At 44.7% G+C, this 24,723-nt stretch overlaps 1 protein-coding gene across 6 annotated transcripts in view; it reads right to left on the reverse strand.

The window, feature by feature from the left end:
• The window catches only part of NFATC1 (nuclear factor of activated T cells 1), a 117,734-nt gene that overhangs the window by 55,477 nt on the left and 37,534 nt on the right, over positions 1-24,723 (reverse strand). For all 6 annotated transcript variants that reach the window (XR_012659037.1, XM_075083867.1, XM_075083870.1 and 3 more), the window contains exons 4-6: positions 15,756-15,958; positions 12,434-12,606; positions 9,855-9,995 (exon numbers count right to left, since the gene is read on the reverse strand). Coding sequence is in view for 5 of the 6 variants with exons in the window: in XM_075083867.1 (XP_074939968.1) it covers positions 9,855-9,995; positions 12,434-12,606; positions 15,756-15,958 (517 nt within the window). In the remaining variant the exon portion in view is untranslated. The remainder of the gene's footprint in view (positions 1-9,854; positions 9,996-12,433; positions 12,607-15,755; positions 15,959-24,723) is intronic.

Below are 24,723 nucleotides of genomic sequence, written 5' to 3' on the forward strand. Positions count from 1 at the left end.
TAGCTTTGTTTCCTGTCCCTGGCATGTCTTATGGCATGCATCAGTCCGTGAGTAGCAGGCTTCATGCATAACTGACCTATTTGTATTTCCACATCAAAGCTGCTATATTTGTTTGTGTCTCCTCATAAGCATTTTTGCAGCATATGGATTTTGTCCATTCCTTCAGCTATACATTTTTGCAGTATTGAGCTGAATAGTACATACACTTAGCTGTGTCTGTCATGCATGTGATGCTCTCAAGTTACTTTTTCTCTCTTTTTTACCTTAAATCAATGATAAAAAAGCCAGGCAGCAACCCGGGGATAAAAATCCAGTACAAACTCTATCTTACAGTACGTTGGCATCTGTGCCAGACATGCGCTTCCCCTCTGATTGCTCAGCTGGGCAAGTCAAAAGCTGAGGGACCCAATTTGCCTGAACGGTGAGCCTTTTTAGCTGCTTTTACCACAGTATGTCTAACAGACTTAATTATTCTGAGTTCAAGTGTTTGCAAATGAACTGTAATTTCAGTCCAGGTAATTAAAAGGAGGCACTATGCTGACAACTGACTGATTTGGGTTCATTTTGAGCCAAAACCATTGGAATGACCTGCCAGATCCTATTTCCAGCAGAATGGAAGCTGGTTATGCAATTTGTGCTCTGTGGCACCTCCCCCTATTCAAAGTACCACTGGTCTGAGGGTTTTATTTAATAACTCTCAGTGATTCCAGGTCTAAGACACTCAACTTCACAGTAAAACTGCAGCTTGACATCTCTGCAAGATCTCTCTAGAGCAGGCAGGTTGAACCACGCACACCCAGCACAGCCACCCACCAGTAGTCATGGCAACACTTCACTCTGTCTTTGGTTACGTTTGTGTCATGTCCTTGCCTTCACAATTTTAATTCCCTCTGGAAACCTGTAGTAGGCTGAACCTGTGACTTTGCAGCTGAAACTGAGTAAAAAATTCCTGGTCCATCCTCTTCAGTCTAATCTGCCTTGTATTTTCTCAGAGACTATTGGAGTAACAAATCTCACAGACAGTTTAAACCAAGTTCCAGATTTTCCTTCCATGAACAATTCTTTTCCTCTACTTCTTCTGTGCTTGATGGCAACACCACCACCTGTACTATAGCTACTCCTACTTCTACTTCGTTCTCATCTTAAAATGTAAGTTTGATCCAAATGCTTTCATTTTTCCTTCTTGATTGTTTTTTAAGACACAAACTCTTCATTTTATCTATGTGGCCACAAATTCTCATCTTCCAGAGACATCCCATTATGGCAATCTCTCATTACTTTTTAGCAGAGTCTAAACAGCTTTTGAATGGCATTTTTATTTTTCCATCTCGTTGTCCTCCTCACATCCATTTCCTTGCTTCTCTTGTCCAAGAAGGTTGGGCTCAATCTTAGAGGTCCCTCCTCTTCTCCTCTGATAATCTGCCTTGACATCAGCTTCCCTGCAACAAGGCACACTTTGGAAATGTCTTATCTCTCTATTCCTCTCTTAAATATTCCTCTCTCAAATTCCTCTCTTAAATTTCTCTCTTCCACATTGCTCTTGAAGGTGTAATCTTACTCCCTCAACAGACCTAAAAAGCACATGCTCTTCTTCCCTCAGCTCTCCCCACTTTTCCTGTGATGCCCACCTGAGACATGAACCAACTCTTAATGATGTCATGGAAGTAATAGCAGACAAGGAGTTGTGCTTTCCCAAAAGATGTAGATGATCCCTCCAAAAACTAAGTACTTCAGCGGTATCCCCTTGTGTTGGTTATGTGGCAAGGCTTTGATAGCAGTGGAGCTGCACGGGTGGCCTCTGTGAGAAGATGCCAGGACAGAACCAGCCGCTGGCCGAAGCTGTGCCCACCAGCAAAGCTGCTGGCGCCTTTCTGACAATGTATTTAAGAAGGGGTAAAAAACACTGCACAGCAGCTGTGAGGGAGAGGAGTGAGAATATGTGAAAGAAACAACCCTGCAGACCAAGGTCAGTGAAGGAAGGGAAGGAGGTACTCCAGGCACCAGAGCAGAGATTCCCCTGCAGCCCATGGTGAAGACCATGGTGAGGCAGGCTGTCCCCCTGCAGCCCGTGGAGCAGATACCCACCCTGCAGCCCATGCAGAGCCCATGCTCCTGGAGGAGGTTCCTGGCAGGAGCTGCAGCCTGTGAATTGGAGCCCACACAGAAGTAGGTTTTTTGGCAGGAACTGCAGCTGTGGGGGACCCACACTGGAGCAGTTTGTTCCTGAAGAACTGAACCTCATGGAGAGGACTCACACTGCAACAGCTCATGAAGGACTGCCTCCCATGGGAGGGACCCACTCTGGAGCAGGGGAACAGCATGGGCAGGAAGGAGAGGCAGAGAGGAGCTTTTATGGAGTGACGGCAGCCCCCACTCCCCATCCCCTGCCCCACTTCAGGGGAGGAGGTAGAAGCTGGGAATGAAGGAGTGAAGTTGAGCTTGGGAAGGGAGGAGGGTGTAAAGGTGGTTTTTAGTCTTGCTTTTGTTTCTCACTATCCTACTCTATTTTTAATTGGCAGTAAATTATTTTCCCCAAGCGGAGTCTGTTTTGCCTGCAACGGTAACTGGTGAGCAATCTCCCTGTCTTTATCTTGACCCATGAGTTTTTTCATCTTATTTTCTGCCCCCGTCCCATTGGAGAGGGGGAGTGAGACAGCAGCTTGGTGGGTACCTGGCAAACAGCCAAAGTCAACCCATCACACTCCTTTCCTTTACTGTCTTTAGGCACTGATTGCTTCATTAGAGTTTCAGCATTCTGGTAAGGGCTGTGAATTCCTGTGTGTTTGGACAGAGGGTCCTACTAGAACAGTAACAGTAAAAACCATCTGAAATCTTGTGCTAGTTATAAAAGTTCAGAGACAAAGCTTTGATTGCACAGATACAGCTGCTTGAAGCCACTTAGTCTGGCAAAGACATGAAAGAATAAACTTCAAGCATCCAGTCACAGTTTCAATAATAATTAAAAATTTACAGGATTACTCAGACAAGTGACTTTTAACTAGAGACCATATGGTTATTCCTTATTTCTCTGTTGTCCACAGTAAGTATCTGTGATTGACTGATCTCGTTCTTCAGTGTGAGAGCAACACCCTGGATGAGCCTTGTTGCTGCTGATACCATCGCATGCGTATGGCTGCTGTCCCGCTCTGTCTTTGCCATTCCCTAGACTAAACAGCCAGGAAAAACTGAAACGTGCTGACATTTCCTACAAGCTACATCACTGCTCCTGCGTGCGCGTGAAAGGGTTCCACCAGCAAATGACTCCACCATTTGATGACACTATTTGCCCAAGGATATCTCTTTCTGGGCAGTGGCCAGAAACCCCTTCAGCTATCAATACATCTCTAGGAAATAGGTTCAAATGACCTTTACGTGAACTCTGTGCTCCTAACTTGTATGCCTTTGAAGTTTCCAGTTTATCTAGTTTCCAGAATTTTTAACCTCACTGCACATGAGTCAGCGTGCAACCGCTCACTGCCAATTGGAACGTGTGTCCTGAACTTGGATAAACAGAAAGATAAAGACAAAATTACGTAGTATCTGTCCATCTGACTAGAGGGGGAACGGGAGTTTTGCCACTTGCTTATTTATTATGTGAGCTACAGTATGATTACCAGTGTGAAACATGACCCCTTTTTGGCCGGTTGCCCCCCAAACTGTGACTGCTACTGGCAATGGAAAGAGCAATGGAAAGATCTCTGAGAATGCAAGATCTTTTACCAAATGGAGCTCTGCCAAGACTCAGGTCACCCGTCTCCCCATCACATCACATCACGTCAAAACAGACTCCAAACCCTGAGCTCCAAATTGTAGCTGAGTCAAACCAAAAAGCCCACATGCTTCCCCAACACATCCGTTCCATCCACATGCCACTCAAATGTTTCATCAACGTGTCATTTTCCAGAACTTTTTATAAGTTCTCCTGAAGTTAAAATACTGCACTTGAGTAACCTGTCATACAACAAGGTAACTTTTGCTCACACAACATACGGGAAACAGAACTGAATTTCTCAGACTGACATTTGTACCTCAAAGCAGCAACTGATTGATTCTGATCTTTGCCAGAGACAGTGAAATTTGAGAGGAACTAAAAAACCTGTGAAATGCTTGAGTGGACACTTAAGTTCACCCAGCTTCCTTCTTTTCCATATCACATTTACTTTGTGCAAACATTCAGCTGACCAAGCTTGACCACACGTCTAACGGGAGGCAAACTCTAACTTCTCCCGTCTGAAAAACTTACAGAAAAGCGTGATTTCCTTTGGCATACACACCAAAAAAGTTGGTGATTTCACCCAGATATCTTTCATCTGCTCTAGTATAACTATTACCATGCCACATCAGCGCCTTCATGTTCTAAGAAAAAAACCTGTTCCAGCAGGGAAGAGCAACAGTTTTGATAGAAAAATCCATTAAACAAAATAGAAACAGCAGCAGAATGAAAAGTTTGAAGCAATAACTGAATATGAAAAATTCTTTAATTGTTTGAAAATATTCAAAAAGAGAAAAATCCCTGGAGGGATTTTTGCTGAGGTGCTGCTTGCTTCTCTGTCTTTCAGGAACTTGAGTTTCAAAGGCTTTGGACACAATAGCTGAGGATATTATGCAATTAGGTTACAGAGCATGTAGGTGCTAGAATCACTGTCGATTTGAAGGCTAAGTAATTAAAAACATGTTCAAAACCATTGAAGTCCGTAAGCCTGGAATTACTGAGAGATACAGTGTTACAAACTGTGAACTCTAATAATGTCCATCAAAGAAAGTGATGCATCTTCAGGGAGGGGCATTTATCACAAGGAAGCTCAGATGCGGGCCTTCAACCAGGACAAAAAGGCCCTCAACATTAAGAGCCCAGAATCAGGATTTCAAAGTCAGTGTTATTTGAGAAACTAATCCTGTAGTGAAGTTAGGTGTTACATTTCTACCTTTTTGCTCTTTAAAACTCTTGCCTTGAGCTCTGGTGACTAAGCACAAAACCAGAGAAATGGGTTTGGAGCTTTAACTTAACTAGTGGAAACTCAGCTAAATGATAATTAATAATAATACACCAAATATCCATTTCTTCCCATAGATCACAACTTGCTAATAATGAAGATTTCAGTCAGTTTAACCTTATCTTTTAGGTATGTCTAGACTCGGCCAAATCCATGAAGTCCAGAAATACTTGAGCTAGTTCCAGTGCCAAAACCATTCTAGCTACAGAAGCAAGGAGCAAGGAGCAATTTTGGGGGTAGATTAACTCTTCCAGATCTTAGTGCGAGAGTCTCTTTAAATCCCAAAATATCCCAGGCAACTCTACAACATCCTACAGCATGCCAGAAAGACATACCCATAACTTTCCTGTGCTTTACTGCTTGGGATATTGGCTTGGTATCTCATCAGTGAGCTTTCACTCATCAGTTACAGGAAACGTGTTGTGAACTGAGTGAAGAGAAACTAGGGTTTTTCCACCACACTCTGTTTTATAGATCACTAATCATAATCTGATATACTAGGAGCCAGCAGTCTGGCCATTTCTGTTAGGCTTTTGTGCTGCTTTGTCTTCAGTAACTCACATTACCTTCAAAAAACTAGCTTTGAAAACAAATACACAGTGTTTGCAGAAGTTGTTACCAAAAAAAGGTAGCTGACATATATAGTCCTTAAAACATACTCTCCAAACACCTCTGAATTTTCTAAACTTCCCTCAAGATTTTTGTTGGCTGGTACATTTATAATCTAGAAATGAAATAAAAAGTTTTAAAAAGATAAGTAAATAAATCAGTGCCTTTTATTATAATTCCAGATCACGATCTGTGCTCTTGCAGATGTGCATGTTAGACAGGAAACATTTTGTCCCTCCTAGCCAAACACCTCCTCCCATAGCTAACAAACACCAACTTCATTTCATCCACTTTTGTAACTAAAACACACACCTTGCCTCCACAGTCAATACCAGCACACAGACATCAAGGGCCCTTGCCAGTAAGAAGTTGCAAACTTTTTTATGTTTTAGAAAGTACTAATTCTTCTCATGAAAAACAGATTGGTACTGGACATCTTAAACGTAGCACCCAAGAACCATGACATGCAAACTCACAAGACCCTTCTGAAACTCAGGAAGAGAGAAGCATGACTACAAAGAGAGACAGAAAGTGAAAGAAGGTAAGAAAAGCAATTATTAGTGTAACCTGTAAGAGACAAAGTCATCGTGGGACTTCCCAGTCTAACCAAATTGTGAATTTAAGAGAGTGAACCTCTCAAAGCACATTCAGCATTCACATTCTTACTACCTCCAGGTTTCTTGGACAGTCGTTTTATACCATTGTTCATCACCGGAAAATATGGTCTGATGTGCAAGCAATAAAACATTGACCAAAATCCCATAAAATAAGGACTCATTTCAACACGAGAACTTTTTTACAGTACTATAAAAGGCTTGAGCAAATTTTAGTCCACCTCTGAGCAGACTCATTATTTATCCAAAGGGGTGCCTTCTGCCTGAGCTGGAGCACACTGTGAGGGGTTCTCCTTTCAGAGGAGGTCCTCACAGCACTCCTCCCACGGTCCTTTCAGCACGCCTTGCCTTCATCCCTCACATGCCTCATTCCTCCTCTGTGAAACGCAGAGTCGCAGGGCTGCAAAGTGTTTTGCTCTGTTTCACGTGCTTCTTGGCTGAAAAGCAGCCAGTAAGGGGTTAAGCTGAAAGCACCAGGCTGCTGCCTCCCCCGGCTGAAGGATTGATTTGATCATTCTTCAGGGATTCCCTCTTGTATGAGTCACTGCTCAGACAGACTCCCCACGCAAGGAGGCCAGGATAATGCCATTCCTCCAGAGACTACAACAGCTGAGGGCTAGCCCTGAAGACGAGAGCTTGGGACTCATGCTTGGAAAAACATTCAGCGGACCACAATGCATTACGCAGACTTAAAGAAATTATTCAGACAGAAGGGGGGCGGGGGGGAAAGGCAAACAAAAAGTGTTCTCAAACTCTTTGCGTTAACCAATTAAGTATGCAGACTAGCATGAATTAGATGAGTCCCTGGAGACTGCCTCCCGGCCTGAGGACTCTGCCGGAATGAGGACTGAAGACATGAGCCCGTGTAGTATAATATTTAAATTGTATATACAAGACACATTCTCTTCATGAGTGCAAAGATTCCTGTGATCTATTACTTTGTAATAGCTCTGTTTGGCTGCTACCCACTAGGAACGTGATTAACATTTCGAATTCAAAAACAAAAGAGGTAACAGCAGCAAACCTAATGAATGCCTCCAGCTAATCAGAAAAGTTCATAACCAGCTTTCTAGGAGAAAGAGAAACTATGCTGGTATTCCGTCTCTTGACCTGCTTTCATAGATGTGCAAGAGCTGAGAGGGAAAAGAAACACCGCGTGCTGATTTTCAAAAGTGAAGGCTGGTGATGCTTGTTCATCTGACATTAAATACAGAGACTGCTCAAAAATTGAGCCGAAGCAGGTTGCCACTAAGACAAAGATGCACCGTGCTTGTTCGTTTCCAATGCATCGAGCTGTTAGGTAACATAGCACACAACTCACCACAGAAGCCCTGGAAATTGCTCAGCCCAGACCAGCTGGCAACTTTGCTTCTTGTGTGCCATTCCTAGTAACACGACTGCAGCTCCCGGAGATGCTGAACACTCTCGACTTTAAAGGCTCGGGCCCTGCAGTATACCTCCACGAGGCAGTACTGCCCTGCAACTGCAACCAGTCTACCGTGAGACTACTAAAAGCAGGCAGGACAGCTTCAGATCAGATCTTCCAATACTGACTTAATGATCTTAATTACTCTTCAGTGATAGCAGCTCACTGACTGACTCCTGCAGAGTTGCCCCCCACTCCACGCCAGGGCGAAGAGTGCGGGGGTTCTCCAGTGGTGATTTCATGCAGAAGATACTCCTGCACTGGTCCGTCCTGCCAACTCATTCACCCAAGAAGTTCACCCCAGGAGTTTTTCAGGGTGACAGGCAAGTCCTTTTGATCATTTTCTCCCTCATAAGCACACCTAGTGTGCACCAGTATACTCTTTCATCTCTCACACTGTTTAAAAAATGTCGCTCGTATAAATTATTTTCTAGCTGTATGCTGTCTGTGCAGCCTCAAATTCCTTTTGCTCGAGGGAGGTATCTGTCTGGTTAAGAAGTACAAGGCTGGCCCCATCCTGCATTTTTGTAATTTAAGGCTATATAGCAAACATCCTGCTGTTGGTGTACTTAATGCTAAGAGAGACAGTGTCCAAATCCACACTGTGGTACCTGCTGGTGGGTGAGTAGTGTCACCATCATAAGCCTTTGGGATGCAATAGGTCAAAATTTTTCCAACTCCGTAAAGGAAGAGGAGAGAAAATAAGTATGAAGGAAAGCATCTTTTAATGTGGTTTCCTTCCTGTAATGAGACAGATCAAGGACTTCGCTCCTGACATGTCACACTAACCCACTTCTGCACTGCGAAGGAAGTTTACATATGAAGTAGACAGTCACGTTCTTCATTACACTCATGCTACGCAAAGAGGAGAGCTGTTTTGGTTTTTTTTAAATTGAAAGACCTTTTTCCCTTTCTTTTTCCCTTTCTTTAGAAACAAGAAGGGAGTTTTGCTCATCTCACAGCCACAGCCTGACCACGTGTGGCACTTGGGGTCACAGGAATGGCACTGACTGGCTCTCACTGAGGAACTGGGGTGTTACCTCTGTCCCATGTGCACTTCCAGTGACTTAAACCTCACCAACCCAAGACTCCGTCAGGGAACTTCAGGGAAGTCTACTGCTCTTCCCCTGATCCCACAGGGCTTGCCTCTAGAGCCCCCCCTGCTTGCCCCACCATCCCTTCCTGTGGCCCGGCTTCCTGCATTGCCAGCAGCGGCTGCGGGCAGGGGAACGGCGCGGGAACCTCATGGACATGGAGGGTTAAACAGCCGCAGCGTCAAAGCCAGCTCTGGCGGCCTGAGGAGCGCCCAAGACGGTTTAAAGTTCAGGGGGGGTTTCAGCCAGCAGCTGAGGAATCCATAGCTTGTGCCAGCGCCACGGAAACCCTTTCCAAAACAAGACTCAAAACTACCCTTAACGATCTCATTTCAGAGCCTGACTTTGACTCACAGCTCTGCTCCCACTGCCTTTTCCCGTGAGGGCATTCACGCATGTTACGCATTGTCACCCTGTGACCCACCACTCCTGCGGACACCCCACCTCTCCTCCAGACACCTCCCGCTCCAGCCCCAGCTCCCACCCTATGCCGCTAACCCTGCCCCAGCCCGGCTCGGCACCTTTCCCTGGGAGGACCAGACCCACCACCAATGCACTGCAGGAGCAGCGCTGTGCAAGGGGGGAGCCGGCAGCAGTCCTTCCCCAGTCCTCAGAGTGAACCAGAAATATCTCCTTTGAATGAACGCGAGTGCGCTGCAAGACCTCCTCAGCCAGTGGGCTGTAAATGCCACCGGTCTTGACTGCCACAGAAGGAGACACACGTGCACATACACATCACCAGCAACTCCCTCTTCCACAAATTACAGAAAGGCTTAACAAGATGTACTACCTTGCAGGTTTTACAGTGACATGCCACCTGAGGTTTCAAACACCTTTCACAGGTCTTACACCCAGTACAGCCATGGTTTGCTACAAAAACAAATGCCCAACTTCGACTTTCAATGTTGCCATTGTCTACCTGTAACTACACCTGCCATAGTGTGAAACCTCAGCATTAGGCACGGCTCAGATCGCTTTCACAGCTTTGCCTAGTGACATGGAAAACATATTACATGCAGAAGAAAATGTCATTACCGCACTTATGCTTTCATCATTTGGCAGGGATTTTAAAACAGGGGGAAAAAGGCAGACCGGCGTCTAGATTGGAAAGACATACCTGGAGCTTTCTCCACAAAGATGACTTTGGAGTCTTGCAGAAAGTTATGGCCAGTCAGTATCATTTTTTTCCCTCCAATAACAGGAAAGCTGTCGGTACTTTGCTTCTCCACCAGAGGCAGTTCTTGGGCAGATCTCTGAGCTGGAGAGTTATAAAGAAGATTAAAAAAACCAAAACAAAACCAAAAACAACCCCAAAACAATCACACACAAGAATAAGTAAGACTACATTAGTAAGCAACTTAATGCTTACTCTCATAAGCTAAGCTGAGTTTGATACAGAAACAAAGAAAGGTCAGAAGGTTTGCAGGAAGCATGGTTGGTTTTCAGGCGCCTTGATTGTAAACAATAGGTTTATCAAACATAGCAGTACAGATTCAAAAGACTCACAAAGAACAAGCTGTTTTAAAACTTAGCTTGATCTGTACTGTATCAAAAAGTACTTTTTTATTGAAATTTGTTTATTAGTAATAATCTTGTCTTATGTTACCTATAATGTATATGCCATGTGTTTACAAGGCACATATGACAAGATGACCGGCCATGGCCAAAATGTGTTTCAGTCACTAAACATTGTATTGTCAATTCTGTAAACTGTCTTGCAGCAGCCATGGGACTCGCGAACCAGCAGAAGTTCACAGTTTAGAGAGCATACTTCCACCAGCACCTGTGTGCCAAAGCAGGCATGAATCCATGCAAACAGAATCTGGTGTTCTCATGGCACATGTTTCACCTGCCCCCCCCACCCCCCCCAGCTGGGACATGGAGTGAGCGTGGCTGCGCTTCAAGGGATGACATGACATTTTATCCAGATTACATGGTTCTTCCTGGTGTCACATGCCCTAAGAGATGCATGAAGTTTTTGGCACCAGCTTATTCCACATTCTGCACTGGAAATAACACTAGCACTTATTTTTTTCTCCTGTTTTCCGCTCCTTTCAGGAGACACATACCACGCTTTTGCTCATTACACAACCCTCAAAACTGCAGTTCACTGATACAAATCCGATCGGCTTTACATTTAGTGGCTTCCTGAGCTTGGCCCCTTTGCACAGACCGGTTCAGGATGTATTCAAATTGGGCCTTATGCTGCTATATAGCAATTGAAAAGCTCTCATCACCTTCAACAGGAGCAGGATGAAACCATGACTCCTCACATTTTTTGCTTTGCCTGTTAGCCTAGAATTTGCCCTTGAATAAGAAAAAAGGGGAAATTGTTCATCTCATACCTATCCTGGACAGAAGACAGGGCTTTTTATGCCAGTCTACCTGCTATAGGTAAGGAGGCTCTGCTATTCTTCAACAATAACATAGACTTATCTTAATGTAACTCCCTTCCCACTGCCAATGCTCATTTGTTTATTTAAATGAATGACTGTGAAGGAGAGAAGCTGTCATTGTTGGTCCAACATCACTACCCTCTCCTACAACTTCCGCTTCTCTTGCAGACTCAGACTACCAGAGCAGCAACAGTGCTACCCTAGGTGAAAGGATGGAGCACTGTCACTGGTCTGAAAAGTCTGTAACCAATGCCACTGCTTTTACAAGAGGAATGCAGGCATGCTCTTTCCTGCAGCCTCTCGATTAACGACCCCTGAAACAGCACCATGCCTCCAAGAGATCAAATGTTGACACACTCCAGGACCTGCCAGACATGTTGTGTGGGACTCCAGCCTGGCAATGACACAGGGACGAGCACAGACATGATCCTCCAGCATGCACGGGGCTAGGGATGGTGAAGCCTTCTGCCCCATCCCCTCAGTTCCCTACCCCCAGAGCTCACTCCCACACATACCCACCAGATGTTAAATTACTCCCTACCCTGTCAGCATCAGAAAGATCCACTTTGTGGAATCCAACAAAACCTTAAAAAACTGTTTCAGTCCATCCAGCTGACCAGATGAGCAATGGGAGTGAAGTTCAATTTTCACTACTTATGCTGGAGTGTCAAAGCTACACGAAGCAAATACGTTTTGTGTGTGGGAGGCTGACAAGGCTTACAGAGCAAGAGTGATACAGGTGTCTTTGGAGGGTGCTCCAGGGTATCTGATAGAAAGCAACGTCTTCAATCAAAGAGACCCCAGTGCGGAAACCTAGTTTCTGAAGGTTTTCTGAAGCCGCAGGCAGCTTGTGCCAGCGTGTCAGCTCTAGTATACTGCTAGCTCCGCATCAAAGGGGTTGGGGTTTTGTTTGCTGGTTTTTGCTTTATGGTGGGAAGACAGAGAGAGAACAGGACATCATAGTTGTTCTCCAAAACTCCTATAGCAGTTACGTGTACGATAGGCAGTCACAAAAAAAAAAAAAGCGCCTTGTCACTACCAGGTCTACTACTAGTTTAAGTGCACTCCACTTTTGTTTTAAGTGTGTTCTTTCCTACAGAAATCAATGCACAAAGCCACATGTTTTTTTCTAAGACATGGGTATTTTGTCTTCAGTATAAACCACATGCTTTTGGAAAGCAGATTAAGGTTCACTGACTAGACAGGTAAAACAAAACCAATGTACACCATGTTGCTGGACAAAGACTACATGTGGGGTGGCACAATACCCAGGAAGAGAAGGATGTTCCTTGCTACTTACAGCACTCAATGGGGTTGGAGGCTACTTGCAAGGAGAGGGTCCTGCCATTGGCCTGTGGGATATGAACCCTGAAGACCAGCCGTACACGCGTGTTCTTCCGACCGATGTCTGTCTCTCCCTTGCGCAGCTCGATGTCAGAGTTTCGGAGCTTTAATATCCCAGCACAGTCGATGCTATTCAAAAGCAAACATAGAGCAACTCAATTAATTTTAAGCAAAATTCAGGAAGACACAAGTGTGCACTGTCTTCCTTCTCTCCTGTACATCCTTCTTAAAAATCTGAGTCAGACATGACCCAATGACGGGGCTGAACACAGCAGACTTTTTAACACCTGGTACTTGCATCCACAAGTAACTAAGTTGGGGCTATCTGTAGTAACAGGTAGTAGCTGCTGTTGAGCACACAAATTTAGGATGTTACTTCAGTTCGCAGAGGAGGAAAATCTAAAAGATCCTTCCTCCCCAACACATCCTGTAAGAATGGTGCTTACAGATCAGTCAAAGCCCAAAGAAATAGCGAGACTAGAAAAGTCAATGGGATGAGACGGTAGTGCACAAATTGTTACTAACCTAGAACGTAGGGTTACCTACAATTTCACTTGTTACAGATAATTTGGAGAAAAATCTGACATGATTTTTATTCTAGGGCAAAGTCCTGAAAATGCTTATTAATGAGCACATCTCTCCCTGAGGTCAGTTCTACTGTCAATGTGTTTGTATTTGAATGAGTTGGAAACACTCCCAAGCTGGTCACTGAGCTGAAGCTCTGCATGAAAAAAACCTAAACTCAGAGTCCTCCCTCTACATTAGTGAAAAATGTGCTTTTCATCAAATAGAACTGACCTCTCTCAATTTTTTTAAACTTTGGTTTTCTCCTGGATGAGTTTACAAGTGAGGATTTTTGTCAAAGCAAATTCCAATAGAGGAAATTCTCAGAACAAAAGATACATAAACATACGCACTCAAAAACCCACTGCAAAAATACCTCTGCTTTGGCCATGACTACAAAGCCTACATGGCAATTTCTTCTGAGTACTGGTCTCTGGCATGCATTTTATTACACTGAATCTGCATAGTTTAATTTTATTTTGCATTCAAGGAGTTTAATTCTCCTCCAGACCTTTGAAGCTCTGTTCTGAAGCAAACTGCAAACAAGAACTATGGCAGCATGGTTTTGATCTGCATTTTTTCTTAAGCATGGATTTCAGAATAACGAAAAGGCCCTTGCTGATACGATCAAAGAAACTAATGAAAGTATTAAAGCTTCTCAACAATGTGTATTAGCAGGTGAAGCCATAAGAATTATGAAATATTTGTACTCATGTCAAAATTCTATCCAAAGATCCATACGATTTGGAAGAAACAGTGGACTTCTCAATACTGTCTCTCCTATAGCAACACTTGGAAAATAAATAAGAAGCACTTAACGACAATTAGTTCAGAGCCAATAAAGTTCAGAGGAGAAAAAGCATTTAAATTCAGGCTTGTAAAGTCAGGGACATTAAAATCTGAAGTCAACAGGAGTAGCTAAATGTGCAAAAGTTTAAATGTGCAGGCGAGCTTCAGTGTTTCACTGAATCAAGGCCTGAATACACAAAGTATGTGTAAGAAAAGTCCTTGGCTCCAAATTTCACTTCATTGTTAGTGCTACATGAGGTTTTAGACTACTGACGTGTAAGGATTATATATGCCAAAGCATTGTTTGTGGTTCTTGAGAGAGCTCTACTACGACCTGGCATGCACGTCACGAAAATATTCAGCTTGGCTCCTGAACTGTGTAACTACCTTTATTCTAGGGAGAAAGATGATTGAAACAGTAAAAATGTTCCCAGATGGCCAAAACTGTGATTCGAACTGGATAAATAAAGGGCCAAATAAATACGGCATGGGTACAAATTGGTGAAATTTCAATAACCTAAATGGAGTCGTGCCAGCTTACGATGACAGCAAATGGGGCCAATAATGTTGCAGGCTTGTCATGACTTTTTAACACAATGCACTGACAGAGGTCCTCAGGTCTTGAGTGATCACCCTACGGCCAGCTGGCAATGCAGCTAAACACATTCTAGCTCTTCTATTTACATGAGGCACTCTGGGGCATGTTGTACATGACACTGCGAACCAGCTTCTAGTAACCACTACACGCGGAAAGACTTCAGGTGGCTGATACCATTTTTCACTTCATTAAGGCGTGGAAAACTGTATGAATGACAAGGAGTGAAATTGTGATTTTTAGTAAGCTCTCTCGAATTCTCCCATGGTATTTGGTTTGGTGGGGCCAGGATTTCTTGCTTGCTTTCTGCCTACTTCTCTCTCTATCTTCCTACACATACACACAAAAGGTGAATGCATCTATATATAAATATGAATACATTCACACTTATACGCACACCAAGAGCTGGACATGTACGCAAGCACACACAGATTCTTCTCAAGGCAGGCACCCCAGATAAGGGTTAGGATCATTTGAACGAGGGGGGACGCAACTCAGATAAGGGCTAGAATCATTTGAATGAGGCGGGCAGAGAGGACGGGATTGAATAATGAGGAGGGTCTTATGTATGTCACATACACAGAGGAATATTCGAACCTTTATATACAATCCTGTAATGAAACTTACCTGTGTGTAACGGACCTACAGGGCTCTTAATTATCACCCAGACTCCTACTAATTAAGAGATCCTAAGACACGCATGCCTGCTTTTCTGCACAGGACTAAACTTAGCCCAGTTTAATAACTCCAACCTGTAAGCTGTATCACCTTTACTCCTCTTCTTAGTTCTAGAAGCCTTGCTTCTAAACAAATGCCATGAAAAACGCTGATTTTTATTATGTAAGAAGTAAGAGTGGTTTTATTAGTCTCAAAATCCCACTAGGGTACTTGGAAATGCTCTCTAAGAGTTTCCTTTGACATCCAAAGATAAATTTTAATAGGCCCTGTTCCTTGTGCTAGTGCGTATAGGAGCAAGAGGTGTCATATTTAGAAACTAAATGCAGGAGCTGAGGTAGGAGATATTTACAGCTTGGTAACTGAGATAGTTATTTTAAATGGCAAATAAGCACATTGGCTGAAACTCTAGAATGAAAGCAATCAGCTGTCATAAATATTTGCGAAGTTCATTTTGTTGTTAAGCTGATTAGGGGCAATTTGTCCTGGCAAAGTTGTGAAAATCTACTACTGAAAGAAAGAACTTTGTTTTTTTTTTAAAAAAAACAAGATAGGAAAAGGAAAACTGTGTGAAAAAAAATACCAACACAGAAGAAATCAAGTGAGGTGGCCAAGAGGAAACTGCTAGGAGTCAGATACAGTGACTGGGTCTTACATTGCTCTCATGTTGTTCTCTGGAAGAAGTGGAATTTCCAAGACTTTGGTGTTGGAAAGTATTGTTTCGTGGCTGGTGGTGGAAACAGTCTTCCCAGTGATTCGATGAACCTGGTAGAAAGCATGGGGTCGCAGCAGGCGGTCGTCTGCAGTCCCAATGAACAGCTGTAGCGTGAGCGGCTCGCTTTCTAAGTAACCATGTAGCTGGCAAGAGAACAGAAAACGCCCACTGAGCACCACGCACATAAACTGCTAGGAATCAATTAAATTTTTATAAGCAGGAGAGCCTAATTCAAGGAGAGAACTTGTGACAGGTGCTATGTGTTAAGTTCCCCCCTTCCATTTTTCCTGTAACGTAATATTGGTACAATAAAAAGGTGCACTCAGAAAATGTCTCATTATCCTAAAGGACCTCAGGCGTTTTAGATGGGTGAGCTTTTGAGCGCTCGCGCTATGTCCACAGAAAACTTTGCATAAATTCTACCGTGGTGTTCAGCAAAAAAAACCACAAAGAAGTCAATGTTCCCTCCCAGTACTGAGGGTGGCAAAACTGACAGAGTTTACAAGTGGAAAGGACACAGCTCATCCATCCCTGAGCTTCCCGGGTCATCCCTCGTGCAGCAGCAGGCTGCTGCTCGGGACACATCCCCTCATTGATTTTTATGCTGGGAAATACCTCTTGGGACAGTGTGGAGACAGATCACATATACATGACTAGTAGCTCACCATGTGTGTCAAATTCTTGTTATAATCGCACAAAAATCTCATTGAAGCTACTGGGCCTGACTTGAACCTCATCCATGTTACAGTGACTGCTCTGATGACAACAAGAGTTATTTCTGCCACAGGCTGGGGACGGAGCAGGAGCAGAGTCTGACCTCATCCCCACCATCTCCTGAAGAAGCTACTCTGGGTTCACACTGGTGCGAAGGAGACCACAGGTGGAGCTGTCTGGGGACAGCTCCAACCTCCGCTTAACACTGCCGCCCGATGCTGGGAAATGAGTCTCACAAAAATAATTATCTTGCAGTAGTTAGCTGCGAAGCCCTGTCCCAGGGGAAGGCAACTACAGGAGAGACGCGCGCGGGCAAGGTGGGCTGTCCCAGGAGATGTGCCATCGCAGCGCAAACCTGCTCGTTCTGTTGCAGGTTTAGTTTCCTCTGCAAATGGTTCAGGTGGGTTTGGGCACGAGTTATCCACCATCACTGCACCGTCACTAAATCTGATAGATCAAAATTAGACCACTGATCATAAATTGGTGAGGAGCAACATTTTTTATTTACGGTGCATGCAAGTCCAAAGCTAAATAAAGCTGAAAGCAAGTGGTGAAACCCATATTAAGTATTGTTGATATTTGTATTTTGCTTGCTTTCACTCTCCTTAAATGTTAAAAAGTAATTTGTGCCTTCACAATAACCTGCGATATCTCTCTCCGGGTATTTTACCATCTGACAGTGGGAATGCTATTAAGAACAAAGATCTTGAGTCACTTTTGCTCCTTGAGCACTGCAAAATTCTGGTGAGTGCAAACACAGGCACAAAGCCTTCCCACTGCTACCAAACACGCTGATGGTAACAGGAATGCAGAACAGCAACGTTTCAGGTACCACGGTGTCCAATGCATGAGCAAAGAAGGACGTTGTGCCTAGACAACATCTTCTGTCACTAACTGGGTGTACTGCAGATCTTTCATCCCACGCTTTGGTCAGAAGGGCCAAGAGGAAAACAGAAGTGCTTGAATTTGTTTGATCTGGTTTAGCAATTTTTACATCCTTACCTAAAGTGCGTGGATGCTGTGAGGGCGCAGGGACAGGAGAAGGAGGCTCATTTCCAGCACTCCAGTATTTTATCAGCTCTGCATTGCTGAGACACCACACAAAGGCAGCTCGGAGCCAGGGGGTTGTGATATGATATGGGAAGTTTCCATATCAGCATTGTCAAATTGAAAACAGATTAGCGGCAGTTTGAGAATTTACGGTATCGGCAAAATGATGGAGAGGGAAAAGCAGAGCCAAGCATGCACATTGCCTTCAGCAGGGTGCTGTGGGCTGCACGTCTAAGGTCAGCCCCACACAGAACACCCGCCTCCTACAACCCCTGACGCCAACATTAGTGCTACGCTGCGAAAAGAGTGCTTTCTGGCTTTAACCCTCATAGGTAGAGGTGCAGCCCGAGCTGCCAGCCAGCGATCGCAGGCGTGCTCCTGGCACAGCTGGCAGCCATGGGGAAGGCACCGTCCTACTCAACACTGCCCCGTGTCCCCTGCCTCGCATGTTCACTACTGCCAACGGCACGCACGAGCGGGGCTGCCAGATTGACCTGGATTCAGCCCGGGCTTATCTCACTCCGCCTCGGCATCCCCAGAGCCTCAGCAGCAAAGTCGAGGTGATGCAGGAGACACAGGGTATCGTGGGGTATTTTTGATCGCAAGCGGCATGCGGGTTTGCAGGAGGGAAAGTAAGACAGTGTGACACACCAGCCGATTAAATTTCTGTGCATTACCAGCAGTCACTTCTCCAACTCGTCATGGATGGTGCTTTTTATGGAGAGTGTAAAATTAAAACAAACACATATTGAATTACAAGGCTGCTTAAAAAGTAAAAATAGACTAGCAAGTAACTCAAACCTCAATTCAGCAAAAGCAAAATCTCACACAGAGGTACCCATATGTTTTACTGAATCCAGGCAAAGGGGTCAAAAAATGTTGGTCTTGCACTGGGTTCTGCTATTTCAGGCTTTATCTTTAAATCTGAACTCGGCTGCTGCCATATCTCATAACCTACTGCTAAGTCTCAGCTTGCGCTTTTCCCGCAGGTTTCCTACTAGGAGACAACTGAACACCTTAAGTCCTCAACTTTGCAGACCTGCCCACCCCTGAGAAGGGTTCACATGCTGGAAAACAAATATTAAGATCTCAGATGCATGTTTTCTATTGTTTTTTAAGGCTTGTGATCTTTAAACTAAATTTATGTTTGTTTTTTTTAAAAGGCCCTGTTCTACAGCCCTGCGGGGCTTTGCTCTGGATCCATTACGCACAGTTACTTACTCCCTGGCAGCTACTTCTGCACCTGAAGACAAGTAGTGCCTACAAGTGCTGAATGGACATGAGTTTTCAAGAGCTGGGAAGTGCCAAAAACATCCAGAAAGACTAATGTAATCACTATACAGTTGATTTTGCTGCGCTCAAAACAGGCAAAATCCTCACTCTCAGTTCACTTTAAGTTTTGTTTCCTATTCTGCGGTAGGAGGCATCTATCTGATCGCTGATATGTATTTCCCTTTGAGTTTTACCCATTGCATCACATTATTTACTTTTATATTATGTCACATAATGGTGTATGCCAACAGAAGCAATAAAACAAAACGATGCAAGGATTAACATTTAAAGGGGCAGATCCTGTGTATGACTAATTTTAGATTATGCACCCAGCGCACACTTTCTGTGACCGACAGCTTTGAGCTTTGGGCGTTTTCGGCAAGCTGCAGATGTCTGGAGAAATGGCAAGATTTCGCTTACTTTCTGCTGGGCACAGCGAGAATATTCTGCGGCTCCCTCAAAATATAGGAGAGCGTTATTCCTGTCACATTGTTCAGCAGGACGACGAGGGGAGCGGTGGCACTAAAGGCAGAGCTGCGGTACTCCAGTCTGTTAGATTTGTCAATAGGTAAAGGGAATAGAGAACAAGACAGATGTAAAATGGGAAGGGGGAAAAAGGGGACTGATATTTTTCTTGGTTAGGAAAGATCTCGCGCGTTCACGTCCATGCATATTTTCCACGCATGCTCTGGAGTACTGTACTTGGTGGTATAACGATTCTGTTTCCTGGCGTGCGACATGGGATGCATGCGTCAGACACCCTATTTTTATCTTTTTCTCTGTGTAACACAGTCCGAAGCTCTTCTCTTAATAACTCAGCGGCTGAATACGGGTGACAAAGGCTGCTCTCAGCTACCGCATTCATAATAAAGGATGTGTCTTTCCTACCATGCATGCTTTGCTTGGCAATACATAGATCCAAGTGGAATGAGCTGTACTTTCCCCTGCTGTGAAAGTGTAAAAGGACTTAGCTGCAAATAAGGATCAGGTGCACAATGTTTTGGAATGAATCTTCCTTCCCAAATAAAGGTGAGGATACAGCAGTTGCCTGGTTTAGTACAAAGGAAAAATGCAGGCAAAACTTAGGCCTGCAGATAAGACCTCTGTGATCAGTGTTTTTGGTTTTGACATGAAAGTAGGTCATATTCTCTTGTTCTGACTGACCACTGACTACTCTGCTCTTTTCCTTTTTGAGCAACACTGTTAAAAATATTTGAACTGGTCTCAAATTATATTTGCATTTATATTGTCTGGAGCTGCTAAGATCAAAATCAGACTTAATTGTGGGCCTGTTTTACACTCCTCTAATTCTACCAAAAACAATGCAGTCACTGGTAATTAACACCGGAACAGGACCGATCACAGTTAAGCCCTTTGTCACCTTACGTCATCTTATGCAAGAGTGAGGGAAAGGCTGCACCGGCTGGGCAACTGCTCCACCACACCAAGCTTTCCCTGGGATTCCTACACCTCTCCGTCACCGCTTTCACAACGCCCTCTCCCACCAACACATCTCCAACCTCGGCAGTAGGTTGCTGCTCACCTTGGTGCAGGGTGCCAAAGCAAATCCCAGCCTTTCTCCAGGCAGATGCGCTGTGCACTGTGCATTGGGGCTGAACTCTTCTGCACATCCAGGCGCCACAGCGCTGAATGCCAGCCGCCTTCCTCCGGTGGCGAGCAAAGCGCGAGGGAAGGAGTGCTCTTTCACCCCTTGCAGCCAACTTCTGACTGCAAGGTACTATCTGATTCAGTCCTACAGTGATGATAACCTGAGGTTTATCACAGACGTGAGCATACACAGCCTGCCTGGATTCCAACTGTGCGCCTGGTACATATCTATGTTTAATTCTGGCAGTCAGAATTAAACAGACTTGAAAAACAATGAGCAGATGGAGCTGAGGTGCTTTTGACAGGAGTGTTAGAAAAAAAACCACAAACTTCCCCAAACCTTGCTATAGTTACCAAATTTTGAAGAATTTTTGCAAACATTGTGTCCAATAACTCAAATATTATTTCGGCATCGGTGGTTACTCTAGAGTCTGCGAGGAAAACTTCTATCATTTAAGCCACGACATTTATTTTAAGAAACGCGGCTGAAATATTCTGCATGCTCCCTTCCAAGTGCTTTATGCTTTTGGCATGCTGAAGCATCTGCTGAAATGCTCAGAAAGCTACCTGTCATAACAAGGAGCCCTCTGTTCCTGGAGAGGCTCCTGGAGGCCACCGAAAGAATGGTCCTGTTCTGACGGGACACGCCAGCCAGGCACACCCTCTGCACCCACTCACGCCGTCAGGAAAAAAGGGAGCTACGCTACACAATAGCTTTTAAGCGCACTTATTGGGAGCTCTGGGAAAAGACTGCAAACACCCTACAGTGGTGCATTCCTCCAGACTCTCACTCTGTAAATATGTTAAATGACCATAGTGCCTGGTTTAGGGCTTAGGCTGTCCCAATGCATTCACGGCAGAGCTCCCGCTAATAACAAAGTACAGCATGACCAGGGACCCTCTAAACTAGTCAGCAGCTTGTGCTTGAGACTCTGCAGGATACCCAGGGCGGCATCCTTAATGATACAATGTGCCAAAAAAATCCGTATCAGCAATCAAATGCCCATATCAGCAATGCACCTACAAATGTGTGTACCTGTTCTTTGTACATGTGGTACGTAATAAAGACACTGAATAAATACATCCATTTATGCCTCTAGAAAGAGTAAGAACAATATCTACATTTTCTTATCCTACCATGTAACTGATGGCCATGCTGCTTGCAGCAGGTACTGCAGTGCTTACTCTCAGCATGTCTGTCTGTCCCACTTGCATTTCTAGAACTGTTCAAGGAATACCTTGAGTCAGTCTGGAGAGATTCATTAGTGAGACCAAACACCCAGTCTGCGGAAAAGGGGCTTCTTTCCTTTTTTTTTTTTCCCCATCAATGTTTTGGAATGTAATTCCCATGCTTTCAAAAATGTCAAACAGGATAAAATCTATAAAATAGTGAAACTTTTAAAGTAATTGCTGCTTGTCTCTCTAAGCCAGAGCTTTGGGAGCTACACACCAAATAGCTTTATTGCTAACTTTCTCAAGCAGTAGGTCTTTTTTTTTGTTACAGTGACTGCACATGATGAATGATAAAATGAAACAAATTGTCACGTTTTGAAAATGTACCTAACACACAGCCTGAAAAAAAACCATCAGCGAATGCTCAGTGTCCTGATTTTTTCAAACCAAATTGAAGATCAAACTGTTTAAACTACAAAGAAAGTGCACAACCATTCTGAGTATTGATTTTAGCTGTGAGCACCAAGCATGCATAAAAATAGGGTAATCAATCTAATTTTTAAGAAAAATAATTTACTTCTAGCTACCACATAGAAGCCCTAAGAGACATAACCTGTTGCATCACAGGTTTAAACGGGAAGAGGGAAAAGTTGGTCTTGTGGGCAGTGACTGTCATGTGAAGCGAAGGTACCAAGGGCAAGGTCAGGAGACCCGGGTATCTATTCTCATGTGCACTGCAGAGATTCTGACCGACCCTCACCTGGGCAGCCACTGAACTGCCCTGCCTCTGCACCCCTGGGGTGAAAGCACCCAGGGACCTGCTGCTGAAGGCTCAGGGAGTCAGCAACCTATGGCTCTGAGACAAAAAAGACACGAAAAGACTGCCCTCATAGCAAAGTCCCCTCCTATTCCAGCCTGACTCTGAATTCCTTTGCTAACGGAGGCTTGTGGAAAAATCACACTTCAGGTGCCCAGAACTAGGGGATGGTAGAGGCTCTCCAAGTCAGTCTTCCCTCCCAAACCACAGGTCTTAATACCAAGTGCCTGGGCGAAACCAGGCAGCCCTCAGGGGATGCACCATGCTCCCCAGGGCAGCGGCGGGGAACCAGCAAGGCGCCTGTACACTGCCCTACAGAGCAGGCTACAGGCAAGGGCCAGCAGCCCCCAGCTGAGAGATGCAGGACCCCGCGGGGTGAGGAGCAGCCCTGGCAGTGTCGACTTGGCCAGATGTGCAGCATCCGCAGGGCACCAACAAACCACTGCGGCACCTGCCTCGCTGCAGGCTCTTGCAGCATCCCTGCCCCTTTCCAGCTGTTTCTCTCCACCTTCAGGATCACACTCCGCTGCTGTGCCACCCATGTGCCCTTCATGCCTTTTAGGCCTCTGGTGCAGAAGGACATAGGCTGCTGCAGCCCAACAGCATACCCAGGACTGAGAGAGGCATATCATCCTGACCAGGTGCCTCTTCCCTTTGCCAACAAGCAGGCATGCAACAGCGGGTGCCAGTTTTTTGGATGAGGTGCAAAGCTCAGCTCCAGACCACTTGTCAGTGTGGATTCAAAATGGAGGTGCTAAACTTGGGCCACGCGAATGCTCCTGTACGCTGTTCTCTGATGAGAGCACAAGCCAAAAAAACAGGAGCGTCTTATTCAAAACAGCAGAGCAGACAGACTTCAGAATAAAAAAAAAATACAACCCGGAAAATAAAACAGCTCCTTTGGAGCTGAGGTGACCCTCTGACTGTGATAGATTCTGCTGAATTTTATCTGACACAGTTAACCAAAAAAAGTATATAGTTTACGCGCTGTGTGACTTAACATACATGCTACTACACCTTCACTTACTTCAAATAAAAACGTAACAGGAATTCCTACAGTTTTTTGTGCTGCTTTCAAGATTTATTTTTCCTTTCTAAAACTAATTTTCCTTGGATTCATTCAAACTCTGTTTTAAGATCCAAATGTAGTCAGAGCTGGTCCACAAATAAAAATAAAATGGCTTGCTCCTGCAAAGGCCTTAAGCCTGGGCAGAGGGCGAGAGCTGGACTGGAGAAGGAGTGAATGGAAAACAGCAGGACTGTGTTTTATGTGGCACTTTCTAGTGCTGCCACTTGGACTTTAACTCAACAGTGCTGCAAAAGAGCAGCTGTCCACATCATGATGAATAAAGACCTATATAAAACTTCCAGCTGCAAATACGCTGTAAGGAATTATTAATCTTAATGTAATAGAGATGCTGTACACTCAGCCACTGGCTCACAAGTCCTTTCGGTCTCTATCCAGGGAAAAACAGCCTTCGTGGCTGCTGGCTCTCAGCACAGCCATGAAATCTCCTTGTCTAAACAGCTGCAAGCTGCTACTCCCTATTTCTAGGAAGGATTTTCCTCCTCAAAAATAGACGTACCTAGAAACTAACCTAACTCACAGTCCTCCTAAAATTGTTAGACTTACAAGAGAGACGCCCATCAGAAAAGGAGTTACCAACAGAATATGTAGGTCCTGACCACCTTATTCACTGGGACACTAGGAAATCATTACTGTTCTCTTGTCATTTTCTACCACAAGACTGGAGAGATGTCCTTCCCATAATCCTAGCTGCCCCTTCATGAACCCCAGCCCCACTGGCAGGTGACTGGAGGCAGCGAGCCCTCTCTGCACCACGGCCCATCTCTAAGAGGGTATCACCTAACTGTGCAGCCATGGGAGCTTCCAAAACCTCCTTGCAGGACAGGCCTGGGGAGAGTCATTCCCCAGAGGAATGACAGAGGGATGGGGGTGGCACCCACGCCAGGCAGTCCACTTAAATGAAGACATTTACCTCTTCGTGAACAGCCCCACGCTTCCCCAAGGTGGGCTGTTGCTGGCCCTCATGTGGGACAATCACCTTTCCCCTGGATAGCTCATCCTGCAGCATGGCCACCACGTGTGACCCTTTGGGGCTCTTTATCCTAGCAGCCTGCATGTATTTGTGTTTGCACAGGATCCATAGCAATATGAAGCTGAAGCATGAGAGGCTTTCAAATTGAATTTGAGTAAATGTACACTGACAACAGAAACGGGCTCTGGAAACTGCAGATTAAAAACCCAGGCCT

The sequence above is a fragment of the Phalacrocorax aristotelis genome, chromosome 2 (assembly GCF_949628215.1).
Source record: "Phalacrocorax aristotelis chromosome 2, bGulAri2.1, whole genome shotgun sequence".
Classification (NCBI taxonomy): domain Eukaryota; kingdom Metazoa; phylum Chordata; class Aves; order Suliformes; family Phalacrocoracidae; genus Phalacrocorax; species Phalacrocorax aristotelis.